This window comes from Arachis hypogaea, chromosome 8 (assembly GCF_003086295.3).
Source record: "Arachis hypogaea cultivar Tifrunner chromosome 8, arahy.Tifrunner.gnm2.J5K5, whole genome shotgun sequence".
Taxonomy (NCBI): Eukaryota; Viridiplantae; Streptophyta; class Magnoliopsida; order Fabales; family Fabaceae; genus Arachis; species Arachis hypogaea.
Genome location: NC_092043.1, coordinates 42,066,064 through 42,092,834, shown reverse-complemented (window position 1 = coordinate 42,092,834; position 26,771 = coordinate 42,066,064). Strand labels below are relative to the sequence as shown.

General features: G+C 35.2%; 2 protein-coding genes and 1 long non-coding RNA gene across 8 annotated transcripts; 1 reads left to right on the top strand and 2 right to left on the bottom strand.

Annotated features, from left to right (window-relative positions):
• Positions 1 to 247: 247 nt before the first annotated feature.
• Positions 248 to 5,455, top strand: LOC112707552 (probable inactive leucine-rich repeat receptor-like protein kinase At3g03770). The gene is made up of 7 exons (XM_025759316.3): positions 248 to 2,139; positions 2,683 to 2,813; positions 2,984 to 3,224; positions 3,539 to 3,741; positions 3,841 to 3,887; positions 4,191 to 4,302; positions 4,977 to 5,455. Exons 1-7 carry the CDS (start codon positions 525 to 527, stop codon positions 5,244 to 5,246), a joined length of 2,619 nt encoding a protein of 872 aa, XP_025615101.1. The 5' UTR covers positions 248 to 524; the 3' UTR covers positions 5,247 to 5,455.
• Positions 5,456 to 11,029: 5,574 nt separating this feature from the next.
• Positions 11,030 to 13,723, bottom strand: LOC140174860 (uncharacterized). The gene is made up of 3 exons (XR_011864864.1): positions 13,584 to 13,723; positions 13,415 to 13,505; positions 11,030 to 11,449 (listed from the first exon to the last, which is right to left on the bottom strand). It is a non-coding gene; the product is annotated as an uncharacterized lncRNA (long non-coding RNA).
• A 927-nt stretch (positions 13,724 to 14,650) lies between these two features.
• LOC112707553 (chlorophyll(ide) b reductase NOL, chloroplastic) lies at positions 14,651 to 25,783 on the bottom strand. Of its 6 annotated transcripts, none has more exons than XM_025759317.3 (13): positions 25,358 to 25,783; positions 24,057 to 24,125; positions 22,866 to 22,930; positions 22,684 to 22,770; positions 21,569 to 21,636; positions 19,831 to 19,879; positions 19,667 to 19,752; positions 16,893 to 16,950; positions 16,440 to 16,490; positions 15,913 to 15,963; positions 15,800 to 15,841; positions 15,245 to 15,355; positions 14,651 to 14,910 (listed from the first exon to the last, which is right to left on the bottom strand). In XM_025759317.3, exons 1-13 carry the CDS (start codon positions 25,626 to 25,628, stop codon positions 14,863 to 14,865), a joined length of 1,056 nt encoding a protein of 351 aa, XP_025615102.1. In that variant the 5' UTR covers positions 25,629 to 25,783; the 3' UTR covers positions 14,651 to 14,862. The 6 variants fall into 6 exon arrangements, with proteins under 6 accessions (XP_025615102.1, XP_025615104.1, XP_025615103.1 ...); XM_025759319.3 differs by having other exon boundaries at positions 16,461 to 16,490; positions 25,358 to 25,708; XM_025759318.3 differs by having other exon boundaries at positions 22,866 to 22,927; positions 25,358 to 25,699.
• Between the last annotated feature and the right edge of the window lie 988 nt (positions 25,784 to 26,771).

Here is a 26,771-nt window from a genome sequence, read left to right as displayed (position 1 = left end):
TTTTATTTTTGCTCTTTTTAAAAGTTAAAACGAAAATATACTATTTAATTATGTGTTTAATATGACAAGTCAGAATTAGTTCAACATCTTATTTGTTGACTCAATATTAAAAAAATACAGAAATCTATATATATAGTACTTAAAATTAGACCAATATAAAAAAATTTAAATCTAAAAAACTAAAGAATAAAAATCGTAAATTTCAAAAATCAGTATAAAAGTTTAGTCGTTTGTCCATATTAAAGATATAATTGGTACAGTTAAAATCTTTAAAACTATTTTAAAGTGTGCTGCCAACATGAGAGAATATGACAAACAGCTTTAGTGTTTAATCAATACAATTCACACTTGAATATAGAAGATTAAGGTGAACCTTAACAAGAAAAATAATGTCTTTTGGGGTTTCCCTTCATTGTTCATGATAAGGGATAACACTCGGACACAACTTGGTATCATGCCCATGGAGGATCAGAAAGAGAAACCATAGTGAAACAGAAAATAGCTACACAGTTTTTCTGCTGAAGATGGCAAAACCAGTTTCCAATTCCAATTCCCACTCACACCTAATTCCATTACTCATTTTGATCCTGTTCTTTTCCACCACCTTCCATCTCTCAGAGCAGTTACAATTTTCTCAGACCCAAACACTTCAAAACTTCCAGAACCTTCTCGGCTACCCCCAAGAACTTTTAACCCTCAACACCAACACAGACTTCTGCAACATTGAACCAACCCCACACTTCACACTCGTTTGCTATGAAGAAAATCTCACACAGCTGCATGTTGTTGGCAACGGTTTCAGTCCCAACGCATTGCCACAGAACTTCTCGTCACAAACACTATTCGCCACACTCGCCACACTCTCAAGCTTAAAAGTCCTCACTCTCGTTTCTCTTGGTCTCTGGGGTCCAATACCTCCAACCATTTCTCAGTTATCTTCTCTTGAAATACTCAACATAAGTTCAAACCATTTCAGTGGTGTTGTTCCGTCACAGATTTCACTTCTCAAGAACCTTCAATCACTGGTTCTTGATAACAACCTTTTACAAGGCGTTATTCCAAGCGAAATAGGGACTCTTCAAGGCTTGGCTGTGCTTAGTATGAAGAACAATTCGCTCAGTGGAACCGTTCCAGATTCAGTTAGAACATTACAAACTCTGCGAGTTTTGGATTTGTCAAATAACAAAATCTCAGGGGATTTACCTAGCCTTCGCCATCTGTCGAACCTTCAAGATCTTAACCTGGAGAACAACAAATTCGGGCCTCATTTTCCATCTCTTCCAACTAAATTGGTTTCGCTTGTTCTAAAGAATAACAGCTTTAAGCTTGGTCTTCCTTCGGGTTTATCCACTTTCTACCAGCTTCAGAAACTCGACGTTTCGCTTAATGGTTTCGTTGGGCCGTTCTTGCCTGCATTGTTATCTCTTCCTTCTCTTAGTTACCTTGATGCTTCCTCAAACAAGTTCACCGGAATGCTGTTCAAGAACGACACGTGTAATGATGAGCTCGTTTTCGTGAACTTGTCTTCGAATCTGTTGAGAGGGGAACTTCCCACATGTTTGAAACCAGTGGCCAATAAGCCGGTCGCTCTATACGCCGGGAATTGTTTATCGAACGACGACGGCCGGAATCAGAACCCTGCCAGCTTCTGCAGCAACGAGGCTATTGCTGTTAAAATCATGCCTCCTCAAGAGAATCACAAGAGGACAACCGGAAAAACGGTTCTCGTGTCCAGTATGGGAGGGATAGTTGGTGGAGCATTGATTGTTGGAGTGGTTATTTTGGTAGTTAGCCGGGTTCATAAGAAGGGTAGTGTTGTAAAAACACCTGTGAAACCGACCTTGGAGATTGTTATCAGCCAGGCGAAAAAGGAAGAGGAAGACGAAGACAAAGAGGAAGAAGAAAAGGAAAAGGAAAAGGAAGGCATGGTAGCTGCTTCTTCAAGATCCTTGTCCATATCCGTGTTGCAGCGGATTATGAAAAGGGTGCCGGATAAGGGCGCTGTGGAGTCGTTTACAAGGTCCATGAAGGAGCATGTCATGAACAGAATGCATAACAAAAATGGTGTGAGGACAAGTACAAGGTCTATAATAGAACATGCATCTTCAGTCAACACAGCAAAGCTGCTCACAGATGCAAGTAAATCCACAAATCCTTTCAGTTCTTTCTTGCTGTATAAGTTTAACACTCTACAAAATAGGATTATTAATTATTGTTATATTTTTTATTTTTTATTTTTTAACTTTTGGTTGATTAGAGAAGGAGTAAACCACAATTTTAGCCCCACGAAAAGCAATGAATCTGACAATTTGGCTCTCAAAAGAAAGCTCTTGCTCCCTAGAGATAAAAAATGTTTGACAAAATCCCAAAAATGCCTCTGTTTTTTGCCTAAATTTTGGGAAATTTTATCGAACATTATCGTCTTTTGAAGATCAAATGAGTATTTATTTGTTTTAAGGGTTAAATTGTTAGTGGGATAATCTTTCGGGAGCTTAGTGTTTTTATTCTTAGAGAAGAATAAAAGGGTCTTTTGAGAGAGTGTTTGTCTATCAGGTTGTAGTTGCTGAAGAAGATTCAAATAAGTGACAAACATTGTGCTGAAATGCATATAACATATCTAATAAACAAGAAAATTATGAAATTTCATTAAGAATTTCGTATTGTATTGTTCCTTGTTAACAGGGTATATATCAGAAACAATGAAGATGGGAGCCAGCTTTCCAGCTTACAGAACCTTTGCTTTGGATGAACTGAAGGAAGCTACAAATAATTTTGATGCATCAAGTTTCGTTAGTGAGGGTCCACATGGCCAGGTATGCAATTATATGTTATTACATATGAGAACATCATATATTCCGGAATTCTTTCTCGATGTTTCTTTTCTGCTGTTACGGGATAAATTTCTCTATTTAAAATACTAGTTTTGTTGATCAAGTTTGTGACATCAAACAAAATTTTAATTAACTTCGAATATGATGCTCAGATATACAAGGGGGTGCTCTCCGATGGAATGCCTATTACAATCAGAGGATTGAAAATGCGAAAGAGACATAGCCCTCAAAATTACATGCACCACATTGAGTTGATTTCGAAACTTCGGCATTCACACTTGATCAGTGCTCTTGGTCATTCATTTGAATGCAATCAGGATGATTCAAGCGTCAGCACTATATTCCTCATATTTGAGTTTGTTCCAAACAAGAGTTTAAGGAGTTGTGTGTCTGGTAAGTTTATTTTTCAATCACAATTTCCCTTCTACTGTCCTTGTGTACCTGAATTCAAGCTAAGAAACGCTGACATACCAACCTACTAAGGTGTGTCCGACAATACATCTGAGTATTTAATCGATGATTATTGTTATTATTATTATAACTGTTATTATTCATTCAAATTTATTAGTTGTCTATGTGTTGCTATTTTCAAATATTTGGTGTCTCTGTATCCGAATCCGTTTCTGTATCTCGTCAAGATTAATAGTCTGAGTTTCACAGAAGTAAAGTACTTTTGAAACTCGTGTAACATGAATTAGTGTCAGCAGGATCTCCTAGTGAAAAGCTTTCTTGGACGCAGAGGATACTAGCCGCGATTGGAGTGGTAAAAGGCATTCAATTCTTGCACACAGGGATAGTGCCTGGACTATATTCCAATAATCTGAAGATAACTGATGTTCTTTTGGATAACAATCTTAATGTTAAAATAAGCAGTTATAATCTGCCACTCTCTGCAGAAACTAGAAGACTGGTAAGTGGATGAAATCTGTTTATATGCTTCTAATCGGAAGTATTTACTCTTTGCTCGTTCTGATTTTCTAAGAAAAACTGTTTGCTTCTGAACTTTCAGGTCAGCAATGGACCTTACCCTGGATTAAAAGGAAACTTCCAAGAAAGGTAAAAGAAAATATTAGTTCTGATATCCTTATAGCATAATCCTTCTGTCTACAAAGAAAATATTAGTAATTCCTCTAAACTGTCTAATTGCTAAGTAGAATACTGAAACTTGTCTTGTGTTATATGGTAAATTGAAACAGCAGTTATTGTGAACAAGAAGTAGTAGGATCATTTGATATTTCAGTAATTCAGTCTTACATAAGGGACCCCTTGATGATTGTCTAATGCCTATAAATGTTTTAGATTTTTTTTCTTGCCAACATAGTTGAGGGTGAACTCTGAATAAGTGATTTCCTTTTGCAGGATAATGGATGCAGACAAGAATGATGTCTATGATATTGGGGTAATCTTGCTTGAAACCATTTTGGGTCGACCATTGATGTTCCACAATGAAGTTGGCACTCTCAAAGATCTTGTGAGTCAATAATAAATTACATATAATTTTGTCAGTAATCATTGAACAATAAGAAACATAGTGCAACTTAGTTATTACTCATTCTTCAGTTTATTACTTACTCTCACGCTTATATTTATATATTGATCCAATAATGTATCAAAGGTTAACAGTGAGAGATAAAAAGGAAATGGGAAGTGTAGAACGTACAATAGGACTAACAAACACTAAGGTAAACTACCATTTTCACTCCCAAAATATTTCAACTCAGACAAAATAGCCTCTAAAATCAAAGAGGCACCCGTTGACTGTGGTCCTCCAAAGATCAAGAAAACTTAAGAAACATCACTAAACCTGGTATATATAGCAATTAACAGTAGCATTTTCTGTCATGAAAATACTCTCAAAAGTTTAAGTTTATAGAAAAGGCACATGAATGGTTATATCTCTAACACACCTTTCTCAAGTAAGAGCTTCTTTTTGGGGTTTGTTTGAATTTTTGCATAGGCCTTCTTTTTTTTTTTTTTTATTTAGGTCATAGAAGCTCTCATCTTTTCACTAAACTTCACATATGTAGTAATTAAACAGTAGATTCTTAATTCAGGGCCGTTTCTTCTAACTTGAATCTATCTAGTGCCAAAATGAGAGTTTATCCATACCATATAATTCTGACATGACACGTGGTTTTTATGCAGTTACAAGTAAGCATAAAAACTGATGATATGGCAAGGAGGAGTATTGTTGACCCAGCAGTTCACAAGGAATGCTCAAATGAATCATTAATGACAATGATGGAGATTTGTGTAAGGTGCCTCTCCAATGATCCTACTGAAAGGCCTTCTGTGGATGATGTTCTCTGGAATCTGCATTTCGCTGTGCAAGTTCAGAATTCTTGGAGGAGAGATTCTAATGATCAGAGAGGCTCACCTGCATCATCATCCTCCCATGAGACAAGAGTTGTATGAATATGAAGTCCTCCATGGAACTTATAGAGGAATGTGTTTGCTACCATGTATGTACAAAAGTTTGATCATATACAGATTGGATGAGCTTGATTATCAGTTTTTAAATTATTGTCAGTTCAACTTTCATTGTCAGATTTCACTCAACTCATGATCCTAAGATCTTTTTCTGCCTCCTTTTATTCATTTATTCTACCATTTTTGTTTTGTTACCGGATCATTCTCTCAATGCAGAAAGCCAAGTCAAATTTGATTTGGGTTTATCTTTTTTGGGGATTTCAACCGTTTTATGAACACATTCTAAGTAGATATATAGAATAACAAGTCAACAAACTCTTACTTCTCTTACCCCAAAAGGGAATAACCCAACCTACTTGAGGAACTTTCGATCTATTAGTTTATGCAATGTTTATAAGGTTATTTCCAAGGTTTTGGTTAATAAATTGAGACCATTTCAATTTGGGACCATTGGTCCTGTTAGAAACAAGAGAGTAATATAAAGAATGTATTATTGAGTGTGTCGAGGATGGTACAATGTACAAGGATATATATAGGTGCTAGAAGAAGTGAAAAACAAAACAATGAAAGTACAAAATTTTACAACAAATATACAGATATACTATATAAATATAAATGATATTAACTGATCTAAATTGATCTTAATTATCTTAATTATACTCTAACATCCCCCTCAAACTCAAGTGGGAGCTAAAGATACTATCTTGAGTTTGGATACTAGAGTCCAAAAACGAGTAGGATGATGAGTTTTTGTGAAGATATTAGCAGTCTGATCCAGAATCCCAACAGCTATGAGACAAACATCATCAATAAAGAGACGTTACCGGACAAAATGACAATCAATCTCCATGTGTTTGGTGCGTTCATGAAAGACATCATTATAAGCAATCTGAATAGTACTTGTCACAATAAACATCTATTAGGGACGATTGAGGGGCACCCAAGTCATCGAGAAGCTAACAAATCGAGACAATCTCAGCAGTGGTGTCAGCAAGAGTATAGTATTCAGCTTCAATGCTTGATCGAGCAGTGAACGTTTGTTTCTTGGCTCGCTAGGAAATGAGAGAGTCACCAAGAAACATACAATAACCAGTAGTAGAACGACGATAAGTGGGATCACCAGCCCAATCAGTATCTGAGTACGCCTGAAGGGATAAGGATGAGTGGATAGAAAAATGAAGACCATGAAATAAAGTACATTTGATGTAACGAAGAATGTGAAGAACGGAAGCATAGTGAGTAGTACAGGGAGCTAACAAAAATTGGCTAAGAACATGAACTAGATAGGCGATGTCTGGTCATGTGACAGTCAGGCAGACAAGACCTCTAACTAACTATTGATAAAGAGTAGGATTATCCAAAATAGTGTCATCCATAGGAGTAAATCGAATATTAGACTCAAGAGGAGTAGACTCAGTGCGACTATCTGTAATTCTTGTTCGAGCAAGAAAATCAGAAGCATACTTAGCTTGAGAGAGATAGATGCCGTCATTTGAGGAAACGACTTCAAGGCCAATGAAATAACTGAGAGAACTAAAATCTTTCATCTCAAAAGTGTGGTGAAGGGATGCTTTAAGATCAGAGATACCATCAACATTGTCTCCAGTAATGATCATGTCATCAACATATAAAAGTAGAAGAACAAATTCACGTTCATTTTTACGAATAAAGAGAGCATTCTCATGAGGACTACAAGTGTAACTAAGATTGCATAGGGTGGTGCTGAACTTTTCAAACCATTCACGAGGAGCTTCCTTAAGATCATAAAGTGCTTTACGAAGGAGACAAACTTTGCTAGAAGGACAAGGATATCCTGAGGATGGTTTCATATAGACCTTCTTTTTCAAATCCCCATTAAGAAATGCATTCTTTATATCCATTTGACTAAAAGACCATTTTCTGGCTACAACAATGGCAAGAACAGCGCAAACAGATGTGAGACGAGAAACAGGAGTAAAAGTCTCTTCATAATCAATATCATACTCTTGCGTACATCCTTGAGCAACCAATCGTGCCTTATAATGGTCAATAGAACCATCAGAGTGAGTCTTAATCTTGTATACCCATCTACTATCCACAATTTCATTATCAGAAGGATCTTCCAAGTCCCAAATGTGTGCTTTTTCAAGTGCCTAAAGATTTCTTCCTGCATTGCTTGCTGCCAATTTGGATTTGTGGAGGCCTCTCAGAAAGACTTAGGTTCATGATGATGAAAAATAGTAGAAAAAAATGATAATCAAGAAGATGAGGAGGTAGATTTCTTACCCTAGAAGAACGAATGGAGGGAGGAGGCAGGACAGGAGGAGCAGGAACATTGTCCGGTCTGGAATCATCGAAAAATGGAGATGAAGAGGGTGAAAGAGTAGGAGGCTCAAGAGGTTGACTTGAGATAGAACCTATAAAATCATCACTAAAAAAGAGATCAACATGGGAGTTAGTGAAAAATGGTGACTGAGTAGAAGGAATGGACTCAAATGAGAAGAACGTAGAAAACATGTGATGCTCCCAAAATATAACATGATGAGCTATACGAATACATCTAGAAAGAGGATCCCAACAATGATAACCCTTGTGTTTAGTGCCATAACCAAGGAAACAACACATGCGAGCCCGAGGTTCAAGTTTATTATGTTCATGAGGTTGAAGAAGAACAAAACAGACACAACAAAAAACTTGAAGAGAATTATAATCTGGAGAAGTATGATAAAGAACTCAAAGGGAGTAATGTTACTAAGGACAGAAGAAGGGAGTTTATTGATAACATGGGTAGCAGTAAGAACAACCTCACCCCAAGTATGCTCAGGACACGAAGAAGAAATAAGTATTATAAAATAGAGTCAAGAATGTGACAGTGTTTACGTTCAACCCGTTCATTTTGTTAAGACGTACTAGGACAAGAAAATTCAGACAAAGTACCCTATTCATCAATAAAAGTTAAAAGTTTAGAGTCACGGTATTCCATAGCATTATTGCGTTAAAAAATTTTAATGACCTTGGAAAATTGAGTTTTAATTATAGTGGCAAAGTTAATATAAATTTGAGGTAGCTCATGGCGATTAGACATCAAATAAACCCAAGTAAAGCGGGAATAATCATCAATAAAAACTACAAAGTATCGAGCCCCTCCCAGGGAAGTGGTGGAAGTGGGCCCCAAACATAAGAGTGGATAAGATCAAAAGGAGATCAATTAAGAGATGAATTATTGTGAAAAGATAAAGCAGGTTGTTTTGCAGTTTGACAAGAAATACAATCAAAAGATCAATTGTTAACCTGACCCAAAACACCCTTAGACACAAGCTGTGGGCAAGACGATGATGCCACAAATGTAGGTCGCATACAAAACCTGGGCCAGCTTCAAATGATCAAACCGCATCCCAACTCTTGATATTTCGTCTTCAGCAAGGCAACTATGATCCGGTAACTGCGAATCAGTTCAAAACAGACATCATTCAATGAACATGAGGATTAATGGTCAATTCAAACATGCGGTTCACAAAAAAATAGCAATATACTAGAATCCAAACCCCATAAACAAGATCTGTGTCATCACTTCCAAACTCAGTAATGTCCGTACATTCTATGGCCTATAATCAAACATACCCAAACAAACACAGACAAACAAACTAATTAGATACTGTACTATTAAACAAATTTCAACTAAAAATATTTTATTAATACTTTTTCTAAGAATATTATTAAAAATTTATTATTATACATAAATTAAAAGAAATCATAACAATGAGACGTGTGCTCATAAAAAGTTCCACTTAACTAGTTAGGCTTATATTAATTATTTATATAGAGCATGCATAGGTCCACCACATCTGACATACACAACCTAAAACCACGTCCTCTTCTATGTTTTGAAAAGTCAAAAATCTCATTATTAGCTACTGTATTTTTCTTACATATGTAGCCATATTGGTTTGTGCATGCATGGCATGGGAGCATAGGGATGGGGATTCTAAACATTCTAATGGCAATCATGTGCAATATTTTCTCAGTTAACACTAAACATATACTGAACCAATTTCAGTATAACATATTAAAAAGGTAACATAATAGTTTATCGGATCAAGTAAATAAATGTTCATCATCATCTTCTTTAGAACTTGATCTATGATTTATTACCCTTTAACTAATTACTATATTGATGGACAAGAACACCATAAAAAAATTTTTTGAATGAACATCATCAAAGTTTAAGAATGTTAGGATTAGAATAACCATCTCATTCACATGAAAATAAATATACGTCCCAATGCATCAACATACATTGCTTACCTTGTTAGACTTTTCACTTTCCACATCGCAAGAATTGAGAAGATTGTCACTTGAATGCGTGATATTGTCAACAAAATTGGACTCCATTAAAGTGGCTGGGAGAGGTCACGTACGTATGAAACGGCAGCCGCAACTCTCCCCTATATTTGGGCGGATCAGTCGGAGACAAAGAGGCGGTGACGGTGGACGCGGTGGGCTGCATGTGCGCGGGTTTGTGGACTGGGGGAAAAAATTCAGGGGACGGCGGGCTGCTCAGAGGTTGGCGTCGAGGGAGGCGAGGTCAGCTGTGGATGTGCTGCAATGGCTGACGTCCAGCCGGGGGAGGGGAACGGTCCAGCGAGAGGAAGAGAAAATCAGAGGCTAGTTGCAGAGCCTTAATTCACCGATGAAGCATGCGCGGTTAGAGGTGATGAAACGTGTAACTGCACAATGTGAAAACCTTGATTTTTTTAAATTTGAAATTTATTTATTATTAGAAATTAATTACTCATGCCACTAATTAAATTTAGGATTATTTTTTTTAACTCCATTGTTCATGTAACACTCTGTTACCCTAAACTTTACCTCTAGTCATAAATCAAAAGATAACAAAGTGCCACGATAGTTCTAAAGTTCATACATTACTAAATATAGGAAGAAGTAATAATACTAGGAGCCCGATGAAGGAATAAAGTTTAAAATCGCATAAAGCGGATTTACAAAATGCGAAGCGTACACATACGATAACTAAGAGCGTAAGACATAAGATACAATATGAAACCTAATAATAATAGTCAAGATAGATATATATACAAGCAGAGACGGATCCAGAAATCTAAGAGTGGAGGGGCCAAAAATTAAAATATTGTATAATCAAATATAATGCTATATATTTGATAATAGATATAACTATAATTAATTTTTTTAATTTAAAAAATTAATAAATACTTGTCAAATAAAAGAATTATCTCATTTTTTATAATTTTTTCATAATTTTTTTATGATTTATATCTAATAAAATATAAAATTATATATTTTTAAATATTTTGTTAATTAATTTACTTTATTAAGTATTTATGTGACGGTAAGCTATATTTTTATGTTTTATATCATTAAAAAATATGACATAAAATAATATAAGTTAATTGCACTAACAATTTGTTACGTGAATTTAAAATATATTAAAGTATTTTTATATAATAATAGGGTAAAAATTAATTAAAAAAGAATAAAAAAACAACTAAATAAAATTAGAAAAAAATATTATTATAAATAATATTAAAATATTTTTATATGATTATAAATGTTAAAATTAATCTTAAGAAAAAAAATATAAAAAATTCGAATTAAATAAAAAATACAAATAATATAAATATATGTAGAAAAATTTAAACCTTATTACATAAAGAATAATAACTGTTTTTTTTTTACCAAAAATAGAGAGACTTGAACCCGCGACTTCTTAATTGAGTATGGAGAGATTATATCATTTAAACTATAGCTCATTAACAAGAATAATAACTCTTTTTACAATTACTACATTATTAATTTTTATTCTATACAAGATATCTATTATAATAGTATATGTGTTTTTAAAATTTGTTGGGGGGAGGGGGAAGGCCACTACTTGCCTCCCTTGAATCCGTCCCTGTATACAAGAATGATAACCATAGAGTACTAGCCGCAGCCTACAGAGTTTAGGCCGACTAGTCATAATACAGACAAAATAGAGTTTTGAAGTTAAAACAGATTATACAACTTATCTCTCAAAATAAGCCTCTAGGACAAGAGAGTATAATAACAAAAGTGAGAGAGCTACATCATCATAACCAAAATACAAGATAACAAAAGATCCTCCACTCTGTCACCATTCGCAAACTCACCAAGGTGGGATGCGACCTACATCTGAAGGATGCGACCTACATCTGAAAAACAACAACATATGGTATGAGAACCGGAGGTTCTAAGTATGGTAACAATACCCAATATGTAAGATATAAGGTTTCAGGATTCCAGAGGCAATACTAGAACTTCACATCGAAAACATATATTCAAGCTTAATGAAAATAAATAATTTAAACCATAAACCATAAAGAGGGTTATCTAATCTTAGGGGATTTCTAACTAAAACTAGTCACACCGTTGTATCCCACAGCCTTCACCAACCCAACCTCCTCGCAATCCCATCGTCGCTGCCTACTTGACTTGCTCAGCACCAAACAATCACAGATATATGCAAACAAGTAAAATACAGGTAATATTCATGTATAGCAAGTAATTCAAGAAGCAAGTAGACATATTATACATTTAGGCAAACTGCAAGTAATCAAAGCAAACAAACACATAAGTGATGCACATGATAAATGTCTGTCCTATTGGCTCGTGATATCACTTGTCGATCCATGAATGCCAACCCGACACATCCTTTCGGATGTTGCCTTTTTCTGCCACGTCCCAGGATATAGCGCCTGGCACGCTTTTGTATCGTTCCCAGTTGCATGCTCTAAGGATATAGTGCCTAGCACACTCTTGCGGCAGAGAAGAAAAACAACAACATATATTTCATCATAAGTCGTTCTAGGGATATAGTGCCCGGCACACTATCATTCCAAGGATATAGTGTTTGGCACACTGTCCACATCCAACAAGTCTATCAACCTCAAATCATCATCGGTCATCACCATTTCTCATTTCAATCCACTTTTAATTCTCAAGTCTCAACATTCCAAGGATATAGTGTCTGACACACTCTCCTTCAATATCCATCAAGTTCATCATAACCTTCATCAGTTCTTAATTCCACAAGTTACCATCCACTCACAAGTTCTCAAGCCATTGCCAATACAACACTTCGCTAGTTCACCCACAACTTTAGAAACCTAAGTCTTTGTCTTCTAAACTCATACAGAAAATTACCAATTTAGCCCACTAACCCATCTCTATTAGTCTTAAGGTATAATTACTAGTTATCAATCTTAAAACAGTATATAAAGAAGTTTGAAAAGTTAGAGAACTCTTGAAAAATGAAGAAAAATCATTTTTCAACAAAACAGGAGCTATGAGTACGCACACCCCTACCATGCGTACGTATAAGGTTAAAAAAGTACGTCTGCGTACGCATACAATAATATTGGACCATTTCGCGTACGCATACCTGGGCCGCGTAGGCGGGAGTGCTGGACAGAGGCCACCATTTCGCGTACGCATACACACCTTAGTTTGCAGAAAAATGTCAAGTTGCAGAATTTTCAATTTTAAATACCAAACTTTAAATGTTCATAACTTCTTCTGCAAAAATCCAATTTTCATCAAACTTTATATCAATTTAAAGATCTTTAATTGAACTTTAATTTAAGACAAATTTAAACCAATTTAAAAAATTGAGGCTCAAGTTATGATCCATCAAAGTTTTCCCAAAAACTAGTTTTTACCAAAATTAGCTAGGTTCTCAAACTTCCAAAATTCACAACCAAACCAAACCAAGGCATACCCAATTCATCACAAAGCACTACCACATACTACACTTTACCATTTCATAGCTTTTCAAACAACTCAATATGCATTTCACTCAATCTTTTCTACCATAAATTCTCATAATTATCATTACTCAATTTCAATCTCAATAATTAATACTATTCACCAATAACAACATCATAATTCATCAATATCCTTCACCAATCATCATAGTCACAAACAACAACAATACTCATCATATTATCATCATAATTCATATATCACACATTCCAACACTCCATATCATCCTCTTCATCATCAAACATAAATTCACATATAATTAATCATACACCAACATCATTCAATCCTATCTTATGGTCAACTAGTCTAAGTGTCCAGAAATATTACATATTACAAAAAGAAAACCGAAACCATACCTTAGTCGATTCCCACGCAACTCAAAACACCAAGCTCAAGCTCAAAGCTCCAAAACCATCAAGCTCACTCCAATAAACATCAAACCTCAATCTAATATCATATAACATACCAACATCAAACTTAGGATTCAAAAAAATAACTAAAAACAAGGGTTTAGTGAGACCTTACCTTACCCAACGAGATTAGGGACAAAACCCAACATTCAATGTTAGATCACCCCTAAACAAACAAAATCACAAAATCTACTCAAAAACCAAATGTAAAATCGCAGATTTCATTAGGGCATAAACTGGAGCATGAGTTTTGAGTTCTTACCAGATTTTCTTAGATAAAAATGAAGAGCTCGACGAGAGCTTCGCGTGGCTGTAAACGGCTCGTCAATCAGAACTCCGTAGCTCAAGTTATGGCCAAAAGAAGGAGGAGATGAATAGTAAAAAGGTTTCCTTCTTCTCTTCACAAGTTCAGCGCCCTTTCTTTGTTTCTTGGTGAAAATGAGCTATTAGTTAAGGTATTTATATGTTGGACCTAGACCCAACTTAGTCCCGGTCCAACCCGCTAAGTGTTCTTGTTTCGTTTGGCCCCTTTGGGCCAAAACTTTTAAAATTAATATCCAATTTTCAATTCTAAATTATTTTTGTCCTTTTAAAACAATAAATTCAATTTTTAAAATTTTATTTTTCTCAATATGTGATCGCAATCAGACTAGACCGGTACTGCCAGGCTAAGCACTGATACGCATTTTTACAAAAAAAATTCGTAAAAGATACTTTTCCCACTCAAAAATTCATTGAATTCAAAATATCATTTTTATATTTTCGAACCTATTCCAGACAGTATAAAATTATTATTTTATTAAAACAATTATTCCCGTTATTACAATTTACATTGTTCAGCAAGGTTATTTACCTATACTTTTTCTATTTTTTTAGAAACTGTCTTTTGCATCTCTCAAGGTTATCTTTATTAGCGTCAAAATCTTTGGAGTGTCAATTTAATTGTTTACTCTAAAGAAAAGTCATAAAATAAATATAAACTTTTTTTTCTAACTTTTTCAATGAAGTTTTAATGCTCCAAAGTCCAAACGTATACGGAGCATTGTATCCCTTGCCAAAATAGAGCGTCAGGAAGTAGATTGTTTACTTTTGCAGTGGCAAAAAATAAATAAATGAAACAAGCTCTTAAAAGGTTACCAGGGAAAAAGCCGAACAGAAAGGGGAATAGTGGCAAAAAATAAATAACAGAAAAAGAAAAATAAATAAATGGCATAAGTCCCCTCTCCCCGTCTAGAAATATCGGGTTATAAAAAAAAAAAAAACAATTCTTACACGGTTGCCCGAGGATTATAGGTCCAGTAAATGCTAAATACCCACTGATGTATTCCAGAAGATCATAAACGACCAGAATATTATCTACAGTTAGAAATTGCCTGGCACCATTTTAATTCTGTTCATTCTTCAAGAATATACCTGTTCCTTCTTGCCCCAAATGCTAGTCTCTGTATGGCAACACAAAAATAGAAGCATTCGGTTATGTTCCTGGTACCTTGTAAAATTTGAAGGTATCCTACCCTTAAGAGTGCATTGGATTGACTTCCAGTTCCAGGCCACAAATTTTTTTAGGTGTTTGCATTGATTTTTTTATATATAAAAAAATTATGTAATTAAAAAACAGATTTATTCCAAACACCCTTTAGTCAATTTTCTAATATTTTTATTCCAAACTTAACATGAGGTACCGATACTCTTGTGAAATCAAGGGTACCATGGTATAAAAATACCGAGAATTTTGATTAAATGCATGCAAGTAGTGATCATTATCGCTTTCTTAACTGAAAATATTTGGGAATACGCTTTCAAACCAGTGAGGAACCGGATGTATGTTGGCTTCATTGATCCATTGGTAGGTATAGATCTAATGTTTGGAACTAAGTATTCAGCAACCTGCAAAACCATTTGATAAAAAGTAAAATGAAGAATTGACAGTGAATGAATTTGAGAAAAGAGAAAAGCAAAAAATGTAACTGAGATACAAAAGCCATACACATTAATGATAAATCTATCTATATTCATCATATTAGAAAGTATATGGCTAAATAGTAACTATTCTACTATGAAGCACATACAGGATTACAGATACTGAAACTTAATGACACTCAGCTGTACATTGGAAAATAAAAAATAAATTAAAAAAACCTCCCTAAATACTCTTTACTTATTTCATTCATGTGTATGAATTTCTACATAGATAACTAAATAAGTGTTCCAGTGATGAACCTAATCATGAGGGGTTTATTTAAAATATTTTCACATCCATATCATTCTTTTTGCGTGAATTAGTTCGCATTAATTCTCAGGGCTTATTATTCACAAATATGAAAATCTTACCACTTCGGCCGGTTCAGCCAAGACATTGATGAAAAACTTTGCCTGTAAAGAACAAATGTCAGTGCGTCAAACGAGCTAAAAACATAAAATAGATGACTTAGTTTCATATGTACCTGCTTTGTATTAGCACCAGACATGAGAAGATCCGTTGTGACCATTCCTGGCTATAGTACCAAACAAGGGAAAACAAAATTAAGAGTAAACCATAACTGTTCACGTGGAATACTTAGCAGTAGTAGCATTGTGAGTTGGTGAGGTAACATAAACACTGGAGCCATGATGCATAATTTTGTAGAGCCCTACTACATGAATCGAGAGACAAACTGATAGAGAAGCTAGCACAACAAAACGGACTTTGGAGATATGACTTTTGTATGTGCATACGTAAGACAAAATATTGGAATGTAAGTTTAGCACAAACATGCACAACAGGGAAGCATATAGCCGACACCCTTTTAGTAGGACAAGCCTTACACATCGAATTTGTTGATTTTTCTCATCAATTGATTATTAGGTCAACGATAACAACGGCCCCAAATTGGAAGAATTTAGATAAATAAATTTTCTTTCAAACATACAAGTACTCATACTCATGCAGCCATCCCCACTATTTAACAAAGGATTTATAAACACAACTTACGGAAAGGTTATGCACCATTACATTTTTTACATCTTGCATCTGCAATTCTGCCTGTGAAACATGAAGCCATCCACAACTGTAATTCTTATTTTATGAAATATATTGAGAGAAGCAAAAGACTACAACGAATGAAGAAACCTTTTTATAATGGAGAATTTTAACTTTGCAACTTACACCTACAACAAAATTTTCTTAACTTTTTTGTGTTATAATTATTGTCAAACTGATTTCTCCTTTTCTCTACTAGTACAAAAAATTTGTAATATAATTTCTCATATTTTTTAGAACTTATGGCAATTAAAAAAGACAAGGAAAAACAAATGATCTAGCAACTTGACATGATTGCGAATAAGAATTATAAATAGTAAGAACTTTAAAGCATATAATACGCTTCCTAAGTATCACCAGAACAAGCATGGATAAGAAGTGACAATATATGTAGAAAGTCTCAACTTGTAAAGATTTTGTCAGATGCACCACACTTCTCTTGGTTGCTCCATATGCAGCAAACCTAAGAAAAGAGGAGAAAATTGAGAATTTTCATCATGGCATGCATAAAAGCACTAGTAACTTTGTAAGAACGTTCACTGCAACAACAATAGTAGAATTCAGGATGCAATTATTGGATTTCACAGACTAAAGTCTTTTAATTTACACCACCCACAATTTGCTAGCCTTTGGTTTTGGAAGTGGTGGTATAGATTTTAAAAGATTAACATAATGAAAAAAGAATAAATCACCATAACTACCCATAAAAGATGAAAATCCCAACAAAACTATCCATGAAATATCAGCTAACTTTATACCCATAAAAGATGGGGTCCATTTGACAAAAGTACCGAAATGTTAAATTTCTGTTGACTCCGTTAAGAGACTACTTAAACTCCAAAATTACTCTTTCCATCGTCTTCGACCTCTCCAAATTCTCACCTCCATGGACATTGTCATTTCCCTTGGACCCCAACCACCACTACCACCCTCCCTTCCCCTGTTTCTTTTCCTTTCTACAATTCAAACCAGACCCCGCCAGCACCTGCAACCCTTTGTCGTTGTTGCCGTCGCTCTTCTCATAGTCGGAACTCGCCACAGAATCACTGCCCTAAACCCACCATATGCCCTCTTGAAATCTCCAAAAATCACAAATCAGCCATCATCCTCACAAATCATAAACAACTACAATGGATCTTCATTCTATTCACTCACATGAGACCCATATGACCACCCCCCTACCTAATCAACTAACCTTCCTGAGCTTGGGTATCTTGCAGGGCGATGGAATGGACGACCGCAATGGAGCCAGAGAGGTACTAAGGTTGAGGGATAGGGTGACCTAGCCAAGGGAAGGGTTGCAGACGGTGGTTGGGTTGCAATTGCTTGGGGAGCATTGTTCAACATTTTGGAATGGAGAGGGAAGGGAAGAACAATTGCAAGGAAGGGAAGAGGAATATCATTAGCAATTTAACATTGTGGCTGAGAAGAACCCCAAGAATCTCATTTACCACAACATATTCTTCCATCCCCCTCTTGGAAAACAAAACAACAACAATAAAAGAAGATGAAGAAAGAGGTCGAAGATGATGATAGGGGTAGTTTGGTAATTTAATGTACTACACTGGCTAGTCTCTTAACGGAGTCAACACAAATTTAACATTTAAATACTTTTGTCTAGAATCTAGATACTAGATAGGGGTGGCAACATGCACTCTACCTGCCGCAACGGGTAGGGTACGGGTCGGGTCGAGTACGGGTTGAACCTCAACCCGACCCGACTAACTCACATCCTATATATGTATATGTTATATACTTATATAAAAATATGTTTCAAATAGATGTTGAACCAATGACCTCTCACTAAATGCAAAAGATCCTTAGTCATCGAAAGAAGATCATTAATTGATAATTTAATACTTTTTTTTTACATAAAAGTAAGTTCTATTTTAAATTATCATTAAGTTATATAATAATATTACATCTTTTTTATAACCCGCGGTAGAATCGGGTACCCGTGGGTTAAGAACGGATAGGGTTAAGGTTGAGTTTATATAAAAATCTCAACCCGCGGGTAGGGTTAGGGTTGGTTTCGAACCCAACCTTACCCTACCCTACCTATTGCCACCCCTATTACTAGGTGACTTTAATTCTTTCATGGGTTGCTTTGTCACTATTTTCATTTTTCATGGATAGAAAATGATAGTTTATCATGAAGAAATAACTCATGGTTTATTGCTTTCCTTAAATATTCAATTTAGAACTAAATTAGTATCCCAATACTGACTGCCTTATAGCTTAGAAAGTTATTTTGAGTTGTTAATAATCCCAATATTGAGTGCCTTATAGCTTAGCAACCTATTTTATGAGTTGTTAATAATCACATCATAGTACACTCGAAAACTTTCAGAAAAAAGGACCACCATATAAAGTCAATCATTCATATTCATAGAAACCATAGAAAGCCATCCCTCACAAGTTTGTTTATCCAAAAAACATCAACATATCGAAAAAAATGATAGACTGATTCTTCCCATCAGCATAAGCATTTGAAAGTTGTTTCATGACATAGTATTAAAGAGGTCTAGAATCAATTCTTATTACCAAAAAAAGGATAAAGAAATATCAGCATAAGACAAACAAAAAGAGAAAGAAAAAAAGGGTGTATACAAAATTTAATGCAAACCCCCAAGAAAAAGAGGCTCTTGCATGAGAGTGTGATAGATATATCTGCCTCCTCCAGTCAACTTGAACTTTTGGGATAAGTGATTTCATGACATAGACGTAAATAATGAATCATAATGAGCATTTCTAGTCACTAATTACCACGTCTTGGAAACAAGACATGTGTGTGTTCCTAATGAGCATTTATGGTGAACTAGAGCATCCATGCTTAAGCACATAAGAACCCAAGTATTTTATAGTTGTTGCAAGTGCACTTCTGGCTTCTCTTTTATCTCTCAAAATGGCATAAAAGCGATATATTTGCAACTTGAGTTTCATTGTTCCATTGTTAAGTTTGCCATAACCCCCACCCCAGCCCGCCCCGCCCCACCCCACCCCATCCCGCAATGGCCACAGTGTGACTCCACACGGCCCATCACCTAGGAACATATGCTGTGTTTTGCATATATAGTTTCATTTTCACTTTTCTTTTCTCTCTATTAACATATATAAGGACCAATAATCTCAAGTGGAGACAACCACAAATGGAACACTTCAATAAAGTTAAAAGGTACCTTGGAGTTGGTCTACCATCTGAGCCTGCACCATCAATATTGAAAATATGGCCTCCGCGAGGCTGGCTTGCCATCATCTTTATTGCCTAAATAGAAACTGAAGATCTATGCATAATAATGCACCAATATAACTCATAGTCCCTCTTAGATGAGAAATAGTTTACCTCTCGGCAACATATCATCAAACCGAGTGTGTTTGTTGTAACCACCTCACTGCATTCAAAAAATAAGAATTTAAAGAATATAAACTATCATGTCCCCTAATAAAAGATGAAAATGTTGATAAAACTACCTATGAAAGAATGAAACTCAGTTTGTACCCATAAAAAATGAGCTCAGTTTCACAAAAATACTCATTAATTTGCATTGACTCTATTAAAAAACTAATTGTAATATGTTAAATTCTCAAACTACCCTTCTATCATCTTCAATATATTTCTTCTTCATCTTCTTTAACCCCACCATTATTATCACTATCATTACCCGGAAAAAAAAAAAAAAAAAAAAACATAAGAAAGAAATCAACATCAATAACAATTTATCTTTTTCTTTCGCTAATTAACAAATTAACAGGCTCAGTTTTTCTTTTAATAAATGAATAGGTTACCATGATTCTAGCTGTTTTAATGAGCTTCAAACAATGAACATGTTTATAGGATTCTCATGTAATCAATCATACGTAAGTTCAAACATAAATTCTAGGTTGAGCAAATCATCTGGCATATAGAACTCATGTAAATCAAATCACAAGTACAAACACTAATTCCATTCCAGAAAATTAAACCATCTAGCATGTAGAACAACACTAGAGCACAAAAAGGATGACCCAGGTACAGTATTAGCTCAGATGAAGATTATTGAAACACCCATCATAAAGCGACCTACAGATACCCACAGGCTTAATCACTTTCCAACTCTTGCTGCCTTCTGTTGATATTATATTCAGTAAAGTTTCTTTATGTATCAATTAGGATAAATTAGAATCAATTACAAATGATTATGTTCTTCTTTATTAGGTATTGTAATTATGAGTAATGATTAGTCAATGTATATAAATATACAAGCTGAAGAGTTCAGACCTCAAGCTTTCACATTATATTCACTGTCTAAACAGAGTATCAGAGCATAGGTTCTATCAAGGTCTTTTTAGTTTGCAGCCACCACAGTCTGGCAAAGACCCATTCACACTGCTCTTTTTCTGGGAAAATGAAGTCTATAAAGTCAAGTTCAGAAGGTTCAAGTCACTCACCAGGCAAAAACCCACCGTGAGAGCTCTCCACGTGCCATCTCTAAGTCCACGCGCCACCATCTGGAGCAACGATACCGACGAAACCATAGCCGTTCAACTCGTCGGGGTTCCGGGTTCCGTTGCCCTCACCAGTTGTCGCAGAACTAGGAAGTGCCAACATGTTGAACAACGTTGCTCGAGACGGAATCAGAGCTCTGGAAGGTGGCACATGGACTTCACATGCCGGTGGACTGTCCCGGCAAAGACGACATGTGGTGGACTCTTCGGTGGTGGGTTTTTGCCAAGTAACTGATCTGAGCCTTCTGGATCTGAACTTGGACTATATAGAGTTTGTTTTCTCAGATAAAGAGCAGCGGTTTATGGGTCTCCTCCGGATAGTGTTGGCTGGACATAAAAGGGACCTTAACAGAACCTATGCTCTAAATATCATGTTTACATAGTGATTATAATGTGAAAGCTTGAGGTCCTGAATTCCTCAGCTTATAGATTACATTAACTAATCATTACAATACCTATTAAAGAAGAACCTAATCATTCCTAATTGATACAAGAAGAAACTTTACATAATTCAGTAATTTATTCAAATTTAAAAGAACAACAGCTTTAAAAACGGAACACCTAGGATTAAAGGTGTAATTGTGTAAATAGCTCACATAAGATCTTCATCTGAGGCCTCAGCAAGCGGCTTATAGCTATATGCATTTGATCCAGCATTATTAATCTGCACAGTTCACAATAAAGGATCACGAAGAATTAGAATTTAGTATTAACATTGACATTCAGCAGAAATGGGGGAAATGTGTATCAATAGTAATCGTCAAATTGTAATCAGCAGAAGGATATTTGATAGAGAAGGGAAATGGAAAGGGGAGGGGGAAGGGGTTTGAAGAAGTAGCTATGCATATAATCAAGACTTTTCCGTAGATGGATCAATGAGTTTATCCATTTCTATGAAAATTTGACATTGTTTTAGATTAGGCCTCAAGTGTCTATCATAGCATCCTCTTTCATAAGAGCTTAGGAAAAGGCAGCATATATTAAAAGTTTACAATAAAGCATCATATGGGCAGAGTTGTACAACAGAGCACACTAATTAACAAAGAACTAAACATGTTTCCATGTAGCTGGTGGTAATCTAAGAGGTCCAAGGTTCAGGTTCCACTGAAAGGAGGTAATTGGTAAATAATGGTATGGCTTATGTTTAATAAACAAATATATGGATATAAAATGTAGAATCTGATTTGATTTTCAATATAAATATTGATATTATTGTTTTACATATAGCTCATTTTTAATGATTAATAATTATATTATATTATACATTTATAATATATGAAAAAGTTAATGTATATACGAAGTTTCAGAATGCCTCACTATACATTTAGTTAAAAGATTGCATGTATAGTACAAATTTTATTTTGAGATTAGAATGGTAACATATTACCAGCCAGGCCCATAGTAGATCTTTCATTTCCAAATTTTACTTAGTCATGATTGTTCTTGTGCGAAAAAGAAAATGAGAGGCAGTTTACCATAAAAATAACCGAGTAGAACATTTCATAATACTTTTAGCACATATTTTAATAAAATACACGGTATTGCACTACAACAATATTGAAAACCATATTGTGTTTAAAATAAGAAGCTTACTAATTTGTTTAGATAGTTCTTTTAACAACTAGAACTAATAAAATCGAATCCAAAAACTTGTCTAATTGAATATGCAAAACAAACAATTACAAAATGAAAAAGAATCAGGCATTAATACCCATATGTCAATGTATCCCAGCTTTTCTTGAGAAAATGAAACTAAGTTCTTGACATCTTCTGCATTTCTGACATCGCATTTAGATCCCTGAAAGAAACATAAATTGATGCTGAGAACAAATCAGACATCTATAATTTTTCACAGATGTTCTACTACTAAAAAGGAAGTTCAAGAGGAGGTACCCACACATGCTGTTCCCCAAATTCTACTTTCAGGCTCTTCACAGCAGTCTCAACCCTTTCATCTGCTAAATGAAAACCAAGAAATAAAGGAAGGTAAGACACAGAAATAAGATAAATAGAATTTTACAGTCACAGCTGATAATCAGCAGTAAGCTAAACTAAAATTCAAATCAGAGCAGAAATACCAAGGGCATGGACTAAGAATAAAAGAAATGAAACATATAACTGTAAGTCATTATCTGAATGAAAATGAACATGAAAAATTAATGTAATAAAATTACTGGATTATTCTGCTCCTCTAATGGCAAGAACTAAGTGGAACTTAACACTAATTATCATGCACCATCTTCCCCAAAAGGTTAAGCTATCAGAAAAAGGCACAAAAATAATATTATATCTTTACATGCCTCCTCATGCAAGCTTGTGCTGAAACATGAAAGTAATCTTATTTTATTAAGAATAGCAGCCAGTAAGTATTGAAATTTAGGTCACTTAGTCCTACACGATAGAGGTCGTGTTGTGAACCATCTCTTAAAGCTTAAGGTCTTCTTTTGGTAAAAGCTTAAGTCTTGAGTAAAAGACATGAATGATTTTATATCAACAATAAAATCATTTTCCAACACCAAAACAGGATCAAGACTACATAAACTAATAAACAGCATATGACTAAAGCTCCTCAAAAGAATAGTCAAGAATAAAAGACAAATAAATCCAATAATTCTAAAAAAATAAAACAACTATTCAAATGTTGTTCAATTTTTTTTTTACTGCATCCACAAAACAATGATAAGAAAAGTTCAAATAAACTATTAGGAAACCAAGGATTACTAAGGTGCAATGCTGGAAGAAACAGAAAAGGCAATAGTAGAAATCAGGTAGGATATAACCACATAAAAGAGGACATGGAGAGTGGTCAGGCAGGAAAGAATGTGAATCTCATATATATATGCTTTTGTATGGAAATTATCACTTTTCAGTCATTGGTTATTACTGGATTTCTATCAGGACCAAACATTTTCGCAATTATGAACAAAAAAAATGAAGGAATGAAAAAACATGATTGTAGCTGATTAAATCATGTAAAGTTAACATAAGTAGTATCGTAGTAAGGGTATTGAGTCAAGTATTGAATCATGGAATAAGCTAACTGCAAAGTTGATACATATTAAAACACCAAGAGTTTCGCCGCACATGATCTTGAGCAAATTATGACATTGTCTCCAGCTTTAAGAAACTCCTTTGCCAATGCATACCCTATTCCTGAATCATATGAATATATATACACAGTTAGAACATTTTATTTTTTTTGTGTTTTTTTGGGGGAGGGGGGGGATCTAACCCATGCCCTACATTATTGATTTCAAAACATTTGATACATGAATCAAGAAAGGAAAGATTCCCTTAAACAAGAAATTATTAATTTCAAAGCATTAGATAGAATACAAATTTAAAAGCAAAACCCAAAGAAAATTTATTATGCTGTGTTTTTGTTTTTGTTTGTTTAGAATCACAAGCTACTTAATCAAAGCTTCTGTAGACCCATTTGAGAGTCGTTAGCTCAAGCACTGGTGCTTGATTTGAAGCTCAAATAGTTTAAAACATAGTTATGTTTCAGTGAGAAATTTAAGAAGGAAGTTATTCATTCTCTTCAAGCTATAATCAAGATTTGCAAGGATCTTCTTGAAAGAGACAAAATTGAAAATTCCCTCTCTACCAAACAGACTAACAATACAACAAACAAGAAGCAGCAAAAGGTGTTGGGTTCTCACCTAAAAGCTCCGAAGCCATGTTTAGAAGTACATTCTAAACTCTATTTCATAACTTCCTTCACCTCTATAAAGTTTTCTCCTTCCTTTGGCAAGAAAATTGATAGTAAGCATAGCTCATTCTAATACTAAAGAAGCTCGCAGTGTTTATTCTTCCCAAATTCTTTATCCTTACACGAAAGTTAAGAACCAACACTACAACTTGAAACCCAAAAGGCTAAAACTCCTCCCAATTTCTGAATAGCAAGATGGTAAGGTGATAGTAAAGTGCTACTACTATGTTATCCAAGAATCATACAGTTAGTACTTTAAAATGAGAAATAGGCTCCTAATTATGAATGAGTTCTTTTACTAAAGAAAGAAATCGACCCTTTTGGCCAACATTATTTTCAGAATTTAGTTTTGATATACATGTGTATTCAATTACACTAGGTAAAAAATCTTTATTGGCCAAATGTTGGCCAAAAATAATAAATTTTGTTCATGTAGCATTGTCCTTTACTAAATTAAGTATCAAAACACAAATTCAAACATCAGCAATCAAATTACACATGCACTTTAGAAAGCAAGTAAACAGCAACATTTGAACCGTTTCAAAGTTGGTCGATAGATATGTAGGTGTTTATATCTCACTAAGACTCAAACCATTAATTTTGTCATCAACAATTTAAATGGGTTAATGGTCAGTTTGGTTCAGAAAGTAATAGAAAAGAGGCAAAAACTGACCTTTGGTTGAGCCAGTTATCAAAACGTTGTAAGGAGGAACCATTGGTTCTCTATTGAGCGAGGCCGCTGCACTGAAGGCACGAGAGGTTGGATTTTTGAGAGCGCAGCGGAGGGTGCCACGTGACATGCAGGTGTTTTGGCGGGAAGCAACGGTTGGGTAACTGAAACCGTTAACTGAGAAGGGAGAGAACCGAAGTGGGTTATTATGGCGATGTGAAGAAAGGGTTGGAGATGGGAAGTTGAAGGATGAGGAAACGGTAGTGGAAGCCATTGAGGATGGGGGAATCGGAAATGGAAAAGAAAACGGATAGTACTGTCTCTATTGCTCGAGTCTTCACATAGGCCCTGTCGCACTCGCACAGCTTTCCCGTTATCGCCACGCGCTTACCTTGACAGTACCATCACATCACGTTTTAATTTCACTAGAGTAAAATGTGACCTTGAATAGTTTATCTTTTATATTTATTTTTGGTTTCACCTATAAAGTCATTAGTGAGAGATTATAGTTTATTTTCTAGAGTGAAATTCAAATTTTAGAAAATTCAAATTCCATCACGTATAGGCCAAAAATTTTAATATGTGTATTTGTAATTTTTAAAGTTAACAGTGCCTTTAAAAGTATTTAAAGATAAATTGAACAAACTATCATTTCTACCTACGAAAGTTAAAAATACTGACATACTTACCCATAGAAAAAAGAAATTATCATTTGTACTTATGAAATATGAGTTTCATATAATAAAATTATCCAAACACTAAAAAATCACATAAAATTTCCAAATTACCCTTATCATCATATACATCACCCAGCCCTCATTCTCTCCTTCCCTATCTCGTTCTCGCCTGAGCCAAACTCTAAGTTCAAAGGCACCACCATTTTATTTCCTTTATCACTACCATCACCATCACCACCGCTATACCTCCATCATCATCTTCTTCACATAAAGCAATAACAATAACAACAAGAACAATAGAAAAAGTAAAAAGAAAAAACGGTTCTTCCTCCCTTACTGAAAGCGTTGACGATGATGGTGAAAGTGACACTCACTGGCGCCGTCGCCCTCTCCTCCTTCTCCGATCTCTTGTGCGCTCTCTTTCTTCCAGACAAGCGACAACGACAGTGGCAGAATCAATCAATGGCGGCGACAGACGAGATGGAGCCGGCAACAGCAGGGCGCGACGGCGGCAACAGCTCCCCCTTCCTTGGTTCTGGCTCGCATCTCCCTCTCCCTCTTCTTCTCTTCTTCTTCCTCGAGTGGGGTGTGTGTGTAATGTCTCCGTGTGTGATTTTTGAAGGAAAAAGGGGTGGTGACTGCTTGAAGAGGGTTAGGTTTAGAAAGGTGGTTGGGTGAATGGGGTGGTGGTGAAATTTAAGATTAGAAAGAGAACGGGGGTGGCTGGGTGGAGAGGATTA

What these genes read in the sequence shown, in the direction of transcription:
- LOC112707552 (XM_025759316.3), top strand. Translation starts at nt 525, where the DNA reads ATGGCAAAACCAGTTTCCAATTCCAATTCCCACTCACACCTAATTCCA. An exon ending in GTGAGGGTCCACATGGCCAG is followed by an intron (nt 2,814 to 2,983) that starts GTATGCAATTAT and finishes TATGATGCTCAG; the next exon opens with ATATACAAGGGGGTGCTCTC. An exon ending in TTTAAGGAGTTGTGTGTCTG is followed by an intron (nt 3,225 to 3,538) that starts GTAAGTTTATTT and finishes TAGTGTCAGCAG; the next exon opens with GATCTCCTAGTGAAAAGCTT.
- LOC112707553 (XM_025759317.3), bottom strand. Translation starts at nt 25,628, where the DNA reads ATGGCTTCCACTACCGTTTCCTCATCCTTCAACTTCCCATCTCCAACC. An exon ending in TAATGGTGCATAACCTTTCC is followed by an intron (nt 15,964 to 16,439) that starts GTAAGTTGTGTT and finishes TTGGTACTATAG; the next exon opens with CCAGGAATGGTCACAACGGA. An exon ending in CGTATTCCCAAATATTTTCA is followed by an intron (nt 14,911 to 15,244) that starts GTTAAGAAAGCG and finishes GTTGCCATACAG; the next exon opens with AGACTAGCATTTGGGGCAAG.